Below are 11,005 nucleotides of genomic sequence, written 5' to 3' on the forward strand. Positions count from 1 at the left end.
GTGCTTTCCAAACAATTTGATGACCATATTATTTTAAGTGGACACACCCATGCCAAGTGAGAGATACAATCTTGATCCATCAAACTCGTTATAGTATCGCTGTGATTAAAAAATATCCAAGGCTGCTGATATAGTAGGACAAGAAAGGATTTTGGTTACTTTGTGAATGCAATCCATCCACTTCCCTAATTATGAACTACATAAAAACACACACTGACATACACTCACTCCTCATGCTGTGGCGTTGGCATCTCTCAGAGGACTTCCAGTATGACAGATGGACAAAACCCACTTTCCCCCACTGTCACAAACAGATACACTGGGGATTCATGCGAAGGTCATGTTTGTGTGTGTACTGGAGTGAAGTTTTATCCGTCCTTCGCATTATGATTATAATAAACTCTATTCCCATCTCACGAACATACCTAGTTAAGGTGAGGAAGTGTCCTCTGAGCAATGCGAACATGCTGAGTGAGCTGAGTAGCCAGTGGAGGATAGATGAGCATCTGATCCACAGACTGTTAAATAAGAGATATGTTTAAGAGAAGGCCATCTGCAGCAGGGCTTCATCATGTGAGGTCAGCACTGAGGGACCTGGGGACATTATGGCATACATACAGTATTACACTTGAGCACCACTTGTGGAAGATGAAGACTGGGTGACGTAGAGTAAGTGGGTCAAACTGAAAAGAAAAATTATGATAATGATAGAACACTTTTGTCATGAGAGATGTTGTATTTAGCAAGTTGAGATGCAATTCATACTCCTAAAACAAAAGAAAAATACAAATTAGTATGAATAGTAGTATTAAAGTGTTATGAGTGTGTGCAGCGGGGACACAAGGCCTCAGCTATCATATTCCCCTGCTAGTCCCACTCTTGGGATGCCAGAGGCCCGGCTCTGCTATTCCCATTTCAGGCTGCAGGTGTGGAATAGGAAAGGCAGAGACCCACGGGGAGGAGCAGTAGGGAAGGTGGTCGGCCTGGGAATGAATCGAGAACGAGAAGCACACTGGGCGTGCAGATTACCTCGTCACCTAACTCAAGCCTCTCTGTTTGAGCATAAGGTGCTCTGTTTCTAAATCATACAAATGATCTGCCTCTCTGTTCCGTCAGCGACGATGAGGGTCAACAAGATATCCGGTTGTTGCTCACGTCTTTGTCACAGAACTTTAGGTTGGTTCAGGGACAGATTAAGACCAAAATCATAAGTCACTATTTAATTTATCCTTATACTTGATTTAGTGTCTGTATATGCCAAATGTACAACCTAGATGAATTTGATCATTTTAACAACGTTATGGATTTAAGTTGAATTAAGAAGGACATGGGATGATTCTATTAAGAAGTATAAATTAGGCCTGTTAGGATAGAGTCATCTTTGGTTCCATAAACAGCATGCACCTTCTGAGTTACTTCATAAGTGTATGTTTCTCAAATGAGAGCAATGTCATAGCGATGGACCATCCTGTTGCCGTTAAACTGCTCAGAAACATGAGAATCTTTTGCATATAATTAAATCCTTTACTGGTTGTTCAGGCTCCTCCTGAATGTTACAAGAGCCAACTCTCCACAAACTTTTCCTTGCTTGGTCAGTGCAAAGCCTCAGATATAATTGATGTGTTTGTGTGAGTGATTAATTTGTTTGTTTGTGTTTCAGTTGATGATTTGATTTGATGATCAAATTATCTGATAAGCCTTTAAATCCTTTGACGAATCAACTTTTGGAATATTCAAAATACTAATATGATTTTAACTAATAGGATACTGAAGGAAAAACAAAAAACGTATACAATCATTATTACATCGAGCAATGATGACTTTGCTGTTATGATGAATCAGCTATTGGCCTGTTGAAAACTACCATTGGTGGAATGTAACCAAGTACATTTACCAAAGTACTACACTAAGTACTATTTTGAAGCACTTAGAGGGTAAACTTTTTACACATCAAAGTGTTTTAACAGTTATTAGGAAGTATTACTGTACATGTGAAAAAAAGTTGAATAAAGCCCTTTTTTTGGCTGCAGAGGGAGCTGTGTCATGTCTGACAAATGGACTCAGGTGATGTCACTTGAGTAAGTGTCAGTTGCGGCAGATGACTTAATGTTTGAAACATAAAGAGGAAGAAAAATGAGTGGAATAAAACAGGCGATATCACTTCTTCTGCCGCATCAATTTAGATACTTTTTTAGAAAAAACTGCCCATCATATTCTGACTGTATTGTAGGATTCCACTATAACATAACAGTATTAAAGTGGGAATTAGCATATCAGTTACTTTCCTTCTGATATGACTCCTTATTGTACATTTTGCTGATGGTGCGTCTACTTAAAGAAGAATTTGAAGGAAGAACCTCAAAGCTACTAATGGAGTATATTTTATAACTCATGTCAAGTATGTGAGTGCTAGAAGTCCTGCCAGAACATTCAACATCGGTTATGGTGATTTAAGGCATGGACCTATATACTGTACAGAGAGAAGAGGCCATTAATAAGTCCCAGAGAGAGAGAGAGAGAGACTACTGATGCTGTGACTGCACACCTCATGTGACCAAACTTACCCCGTCTGGTCAGAGCTGCCTCTTGGGTGAGATGAACTTGTTCAACAGCCTGTCTCCGCAGTGCAGAGGGGTGGATGGCTGGAATAGGGGATGGAGCAAACACCTGCTCACATGCAACTTCAAGCTGTCACATACAGTTAGGCTCAGCCGACTGAGCGCGTCTCTCCTCCGTTCAATGCAAACGGGCTGCGGATTTGGCGGCCGCCCTCGCGAAGCAACAAAGGCCTGGGCCTCTCCTGTTTGTCTGGAGAGTTTCAGTGAGCTTATGCACATCTCCACACACACACACACACACACACACACACACACACACACACACACACGCACGCGCATGGAGACGAGTGGAGCTTCATGGGGCTTGAGCCACGGGCCGGCCACGCGCGAGCTCAAGCGCGTCAACAGAAATTGGATGGGGGAGAGAGGAGGAGCTTTGACGTGGAGGTTAAAACCCAGAGCCCCCGCAGAGTGACCCACACTGAGACTCTGTGGGACGGCTCTACACCGGGAGACACCATAGACAGACACTTCAGCGCTGTTTGACAGCAGACGGAGAGATCAAAACTGTGAAATAAAAATATCATCTGCCAACTTCCTGAGGAGGTCCCGGGACACACCAGCACGGGTATGTTTCAAAGAGGTTTTCAAAAATAATTTAATTAATTTATGTTGCCTGGAAGAAGTTATAGGACTCGTTTTTGTGTGTATTTTCAATTTATTTTTCTATATAGTTTTTGACTAACAGTATGTCACAGGATTTTCAACTAAAACACCGCAAATCAACAGGCAATGAATAAATCCAATGAAAACATACGTAGAAAAGGCTTATTCTTATATGCTTTAGTCGACAAGAAATGTGTGGCGAGGCATTTATATTTGGGCGTTTGAAAATGTCTGATTTCGATTCAATCTGAGTCGTCTGTCACTGATCTGGGAACGTCGATGTTTCCTTTAATCCCATGGTCGTCGCTTCATCCACAGAGAAAATCCTGCGATGCCCCAGATTGGAGTCCTGTCAGTTACTTTATCTCGCTGGGGGCATTATCAGTTCACAAGTTGTCCGGGATTACCCTGAGAGAGGGGGGAGAAAACGAATACAAACACATAATGTATGCATAAAAATGCAAAGAGGCATTACTCAAAGGTACACTAATTATTTTAAATTGCGCATTCTTGTGGCGGTCGATCACTTAGCACTGTGTCGGAGGAGCGCGCGTAAGAGGGAACTGTCCAGTGCTGAAACAGTTTGAGGATTGCTGAGAGTCACGGTTTAAAAATGACTTTTTATTGTTATTAAAGTCAGAATCGGTGGATGAAATATTATACTCACAGGCTCCAGGTTAAATCATTTACAGGGTCGTAGACATGACCTTAGAAATACTAAAGTCCCCCTCGGTGCTGCTGCATAAAGATGTGATCAGACACCAAAAAGAAGAATTCAAAACGTTCCATATATTTAGATTTTTATACATTTTCATTAACACGAAGGACAGTGTGAGGTGGAGAAATACAAAATCCATTATTTTGTATTGCCCTCAAAGTAATCATATTCAAGCTCTAGTCTTAAAATTCAGAAACCTCTACAAAATACCCACAATGTGTATGTTTGTATTGTATGTGAATATCCTGTTTAATACAAAAGAAAAAAGAGATTCCCAGAAAAAATAATAATGAGGACTTAGCTCCAGTCCTGATCCTTTGCCTTGTCATAATTCTTTATCAAAAACAAGCCAGGGAAGAGAAACCATTCAGTCAACTGATTTATGAAGAGCATCCTGAATACTACTAATCATTCAGCCCGGTGTTTTCCTGACATTGTGGTAGTTTTCCACGTCATTTTAGTATCATTACATACTGGTAAGAGCAGTCAAAGACAGCATTAAGAGTTTGCAGGTTTTTGAGTATAAACAATGATGGTTTATTATTTAGAGGTGGACAAAGTATCATATGCTTTAAGTAAAAGTATGGATGCAATCATCGTTTGGTTGTAACTAGCTGAGTTGGTAGTTTAACTTATTGTATGACAAGACATATATTTACAAACGTGTCATTATGTAAGTATAATCTAAAGATACAAATTAGCTAGCAGGTGAATAAAATAACAATATTAAAAAAAAATAGAAATACTTAAGTTAAGTGCCAATATACCTTCAAAGTTGTACTTGATGCAGTACTTAGTTTTACTTTGCGTTACTAGCAGTAAATAGTTACTTTTGACCCCTGCCATTATTCTGCTGAAGTTGTTAGTGTTGATGGAAAAAACGTTTTTGGCTGCACAGCACTCGTGTTTGACAAATATGTTATCTTGTTTTTTATAGTACCATGATGATTAAACCATACGTGAGACAAGGCGAGGGGGAGGAGGCCGTGAGCCCTCTGCAGTGGATGGATGGAGACATGAGCTCACCGGATGGAGATGCATCTGTCTCGTCACACTGCTACAGAGCAGGTGGAGTGAACCAACAGGACAGGGAGATGGGGAGTGAGGATGCACAGGAGGACGAGGAGGATGAGGAGGAGGGACAGGAGGACGAAAACGAGTCCAAGCGACGCGGGCCCAAGAAAAAGCGGATAACAAAGGGCCGACAGGAGCGATTCCGTGCGAGACGTGTAAAGGCCAACGCCAGGGAGCGTTCGCGTATGCACGGTCTAAATGACGCACTGGAGAACCTGCGCACCATCATGCCATGTCACTCCAAAACACAGAAACTGTCCAAGATCGAGACGTTACGGCTGGCCCGCAACTACATCTGCGCTCTGTCCGAGGCCCTGGAGGGGGGCCTCTCCACAGAGAGCAGGGCCTTCATGGAGACTCTGTGTAAGGGCCTCTCTCAGCCCACCAGCAACCTGGTGGCCGGCTGCCTGCAGCTGGGACCGGCCTCTGGTGCCGGGATGAGGCCTGAGGACAGACACAGAGTCCGGGCAGCACCGGCTCCTCTCGGTGGCGTTGTGGGCTACTCCTCTCCAGGACTGCCAAGTCCGCCGTATGGCACCTTTGACTCTGCTCACTTGCTTCACCTGAGGGCCATGAAAGGAGGAGTGTACGAGAATCACTCGCCAAATGAGTATAACACCGGCGGTGTGGGGACCCCTCCGTACGACGGCCCCCTACACCACCTCTGAGCATCAGCAGTAACCTGATGCCCAAACAGGAGCCTTCACCCCACTACCCACCCCCTCACCACTACTCCCCCTCCCCTGTGGACCAGGGCCTGTATCAGACTCAGACCGGCTATAACGGACACTTGGAGGGGCCCTATGACTCCTACCATCCACAGCACATGCCCCCCCGACAGATTACCTCTGTCTACAGAGACTAAGACGGATCAGGAGAGTCCACTCTGTTTCAGCCATCAGTTCAACCTGACTGCTCGTCTTCACTCTTCAAACCTATGAACACTGACTGAAGGATCGGTCTCTCCCAGTAGACAGTCTGCTAGTAGAGGAACTGTAGAGTAAAAATGGTTTGTTAACATGTGTGCACGTAGACTAGCACTGCTGAACATACATAAATAACACAATTAAAAATACTTGACTGAAACCAACACTTTTTCTCAAGACACTGATTACCAAATAATATAAGTGTCCTAACAGGATACAAGCACTTCTAATTTAGCTTTGGTAACATCAGATATTCTACATTAATTAAAGGTATTTTTATTTATTCTCTAATTTAATACAGTATATATGGACTTTGTTCTGATTTGCAGGTGTGTGTCTGGTTTTCCTTTTGTACATATTTATGGCCAAGCCCTCCCTTTGTTTGCTACTTAGACTGATAGTTGATATTACTTTTGTGTCCTTTTCTTTGTTTATTACAGTATTTCATGTTTTGCACTCCAAAAAATATTCAGAGGTCGATTTTTTTACCTTATCTGGTTGATTTTTGGAAGCTGTGTCTCCAGAAGGAAGATGCTTTGATTAAACAAAGATCAAGGTGGAGAGGCAAAAATTTAAATCTCAGGTTCATATTAAGAAAATTGATGTCTAATTTTCAACAAATTTACATTGGATACAATGTTATTTTTCTGTCTTTTTCATTTCTGTTGTTTTTTTGAAAATTTGATGTTATTAAAATATTTTAAAAAGTCAATCAGTTGGATTGTTGGGTTTACTTTTTGACAGACAGACAGACAGAGAGACAGAGAGACGGATAGACGGACAGACAGACAGATGGACAGAGAGACAGACAGATAGACAGATGGACAGAGAGACAGACAGATAGACAGACAGACAGACGGACGGATATTCGTTCTCTTTTTGTCTCATATAACAAAATCAATTCGGCATCATCAGCGAGCGACTTTGTTCCTCATTTTTCTCCCCAGATCTTTGTGGTTTAGCTTCACTAATCCTTTGGCCGTCTTTTAATGAAAGGGCGGATGTGCGAGGCAGGATTGTAAGATAAAGATTTATGATTAACATGGCTGCCGGGCCATGCAGGCGCTCCTCTTCCCTGACACTGGGACGGCATAATCCTGTCCTGACATCCACTCAGACCACAACTTAACATTCACATATGTAATAAACACATGTCTGTACATTTATACCGTTGACCTTTCATATATACTGTACACATACATTCAGGAACATACAAATGTGTAATGCTGTATCTAGATAAAGGTTTATTTGGTTTTAAATACCTGACTTTCCTTTTTTATGGGGAATGAATCTGATGATTGAAAAGTAATAGAAAAACATTAAGTGATAACAGGCGGAAAAGAGAAAATTATAGAGCAACTGGCTGAGTAGAAAAATATTGGCCTAGAAATGTACTGTCAAAGTGGGGATAACAATGAAAAAAAAGAACAAAGATCTGATCTAAGAGCAGCCACTTCTGTTGATTCATGGTCCAGGCTGGTCAGTGTGAGGACCACCCACTGAGAGGTCAGTTAGAGGGGGTCACAAGGTCACACTGGGTCATGGCTCACTGGTGGGAATGGTCTGAAAAAGTCATGGTCACCAGTTGAATAATTTTTTTGCTGGTCAAATCGTCTTCCTGTTTATTTCTGCAAACTGTTCACCACAGCTTTCCATTTAGAACAGTGAGTGTTTGGTAAGTATGATGTTAGAGGTTATAGTATGGATGAAATGTTCATAATCCTGATAAACATGCTGACGAACATCCCACGCTTGACCTGCGCTGGGAGAAATATATCACTTTGTTTTCACAAGGATTAGTATAAGCCTGTGTGTGTTTGTAGAGCATTTGCACTACTAACCAGGGGAACCAGGGACTAACTTTGTAGGGGACGGATGAATAACAAAAACACGGCATCTCTCTGCTTTTTGAAGGCACAGACTATCTTCAGACAGGACGTCTGACCTTGGATATGTGGGACATTCCTTACTTATCCACATGATAGATGATATACCGTTGATAGACCAATGTTTTAGAGGGAATAAAAGATTTGTCATCTCAAAAGGCCACTTTTTCACCCAAGACAAACAAAGGGCTGAATTGGCCCTTTTTGACCCATGACCCCTCTGACTGTGACTCAAGATGATCTAAATGAGCCCATGATGGCAGCAGAGATGTTTCACGTGCTACTACTATCTCATTTCTGTAAAAGCCATATTTAATCTCAGATAGACACATTCCTGGTTAAAGGAACATTTCGGTAATGACTTATTTTACAGGTCCAAATTGTAATTGGTTTCCTGGTAATTTGGAGCTAATCATACAGTAAAAAAATAAAGATAGTGTTAATTGCAAGTGTAACTAAGTATTTTACTCAGTGCACAGGTCATCTGAGCATACACAAATGTTACATTTGTTTACAGCTATACATACAATTCAAAATGTATGGAGAATAAAGTTCATTATAATAAATTAATAGTTACTATGGTTTGAATGAGCACTTCTTTCAAAGGAAATTTATATTTTTCCTATAAGCCTCACTTTACAAATTGGAAATCATGAACCAATAAAACAAACATTACAAGGTTTTGATTTTTCATATTGCAGCTTGTTACTACCTGATTATTATGTGTAAGTCAACTATATAATATAATATATAGGGAATGTGTTGGATTTAGTAGGTCTGTGAAACACACAGAAAACATTGTGCGTGCATGGCTACGTTATTTGGGATAAAACAGTATTAAGCAGCTGATCGGAGCTCAGTGTCTGAATGGTTGCATTAACTCACTAATCCTGAAGGGAGAGGGGCAGTCGGGGCAGCAGCTCATCATCTCCTCTGCTGCACGACAACATGCAGCTATTGTGAACTGAGTCCAAAACAAAGCATCCAATCGAGATAAAGACTCACTCAGGGACCAATCAAAGTATCTTATTTTTAATTAAGTTCAGGAAGAAGTATCCTGTCCTGTTTATGGCCCTGAAGAAAGCTTAAGCTATGCATTTGTTAGAATCTACTCTATAAATGAGGAGAGTAGAATTACACTGCCACCAAGTGGTGAAAGCTTTTCTGAAATAAAATCATCAGTTGGATGAGAGATGAGCACTTGGCCACTAGGTGTCCCTAGAAGACAACCTGCTGTAACTGTGAAGTGAGGCTGAGGCCTTCTGGAAATACTGTAGTAGAAAGAGAGATACACGATCCCTTCACTACTTGGCTTTTCAGCACTTGTGGGTGATTGAAATTCAGTTATTACTGTTAAACACAATCTCCTGGAAAAGCTAACAGCCTTTTTAGTGTTCAAACTAAACATTTGACATTTAATTTACACAAGGTAGAGACGAATAATAGACAAAACATTAGGTGAAATTTCATCTGCCAAATACAGCGTGCCGGCAGAGTGAGGAGTGGGAATAAAATTAACCTATTTACATGTAAACTGGTTGATGGAGTGTGTTTGGATCAGAATAATCAGGCTAATGAAGGTACCCGGGGACTCCGCTCTATCAGAAATCTGCATGCTGTCCTCTCCAGCTAGCGATCGTATAAAACTCTGTAATTATTTACCGTGAAAGGACATGAAAAAGGATTAATCAAGGAAATCTGACTGATTAAATCTTCAAAGGCTGCACTGAAGAGCAAGGCCTAATAGGGAAGAGGGATGTGGTTGGTGCTTTTATCCTTGAGGTGGAAAACAACCAAGAACAAAAGCAGACAGTGCTCTCCAGGACTGCTGGCACCGTGGGCTGAAAAGGAGCCAAAACAATGTTGGAATACAACACAACTGGCTCTACTTGAAGTAAAACTTTTATTTGGGTTGAATTCTATTGTTTGATAATTTTCACTTTGATTTTGTTCGATAATGCGTTTAAAGATAATGAGACAAATTATTTTGATGTAATTGGGTTCTTCTGCAAAATCTACAATCAAACACAAAATTGTATTAGTTGCATCATAAACTGACGCTCTAATAATGTTTAAAAACATTTACCAATAATGATACAAAAAATCTTAAATATAAGACTTTTACTTGACTTTACATTCACGTATTACTATTTTTACTTAAAGGATCTGAATACTTATTATACAGATACAAATGAGTGTTTTTTATCAACAAGAAAATAAGTGCAAGTTCAGGAGGGAGATCATACAACAAGTTAGATAAAGAAAGTCAGAAATCTAAGATCCCTCCCCTATTTTTCCAAAACTGTGTTCAATAATCAAAAATACATTTCTATATTAATGTCAGGAAAATACAGATTTTTCTGGATTGATCTGTATCTATCAAAGGTTCATATTCTTAGTCATTTGGGGGAAGAAGTGTACTTTTGAACCAGTTAATGATCTTCTAAAGCAAGTTTCCAACAGTTGGCCTTTTTTTACCTCCTTCTGAGAATAGATGTCTGTCTCAATGTATAAAGTGTCCTATTACTTATGGACTATTAATTATCTGAGACAAATGCAAACCTGGGCAAAAAAATGATGTGAACAGAGAGTTGTAAAAACTGCATCGTTGTGGCCTACAGTGGTTTAATTAGCTGGTTGAATGAGCTGTTACGTCATCCAAACAGTGCCACATGTCGAGGGGAAGTGAGACCACATAAACATCGATGAGCCATTTATAGATCAGAAGAAGAGGAAGGCAACGTCCTGCATTTCTCTTCCGGATTTAATGGTGAGTGTTCTTGTAAAAATGTTATTGCAGAAAGAGAGAGAGAGAATGGTTTAGAGAAGAGCGACCCTGGGGGGGAGGAATCAGTGTGTGTATGTGTGTGTGTGTGCGTGTGTGTGTTTGTGTGTGTCTGTGTGCGTGTGTGTGTGTGTGTGTGCGTGTGTGTGTGTGTGTGTGTGTGTGTGTGTGTGTGTGTGTGTGTGTGTGTGTGTGTGTGTGTGAAACAGTAGCCCCCTGGCGAAATGTGCTTACTGCTCCAGATTCCCGTCCTTCCCCACTGTCCCTTAACCTAACCCCCGCTGGCATGTTGCCAGAGTGTGTTTGTGTGTGTGTCTGTGTGTGTGTGTGTCCAGAATATGCAAATTAAATAAAAGTGAAGGTGTCTGCCTCAAATTAGACGAGGTTGTGAG

At 41.0% G+C, this 11,005-nt stretch overlaps 1 protein-coding gene across 1 annotated transcript; it reads left to right on the plus strand.

The window, feature by feature from the left end:
* The first annotated feature begins 4,883 nt into the window (after window positions 1-4,883).
* On the plus strand, window positions 4,884-5,881 carry LOC129106341 (neurogenic differentiation factor 4-like). The gene is given in 2 exon segments (XM_054617728.1): window positions 4,884-5,661; window positions 5,664-5,881. Coding segments are annotated over 2 exon segments (996 nt in total).
* The last annotated feature ends 5,124 nt before the right edge of the window (window positions 5,882-11,005 follow it).

The sequence above is a fragment of the Anoplopoma fimbria genome, chromosome 17, assembly GCF_027596085.1.
Source record: "Anoplopoma fimbria isolate UVic2021 breed Golden Eagle Sablefish chromosome 17, Afim_UVic_2022, whole genome shotgun sequence".
Lineage (NCBI taxonomy): Eukaryota > Metazoa > Chordata > Actinopteri > Perciformes > Anoplopomatidae > Anoplopoma > Anoplopoma fimbria.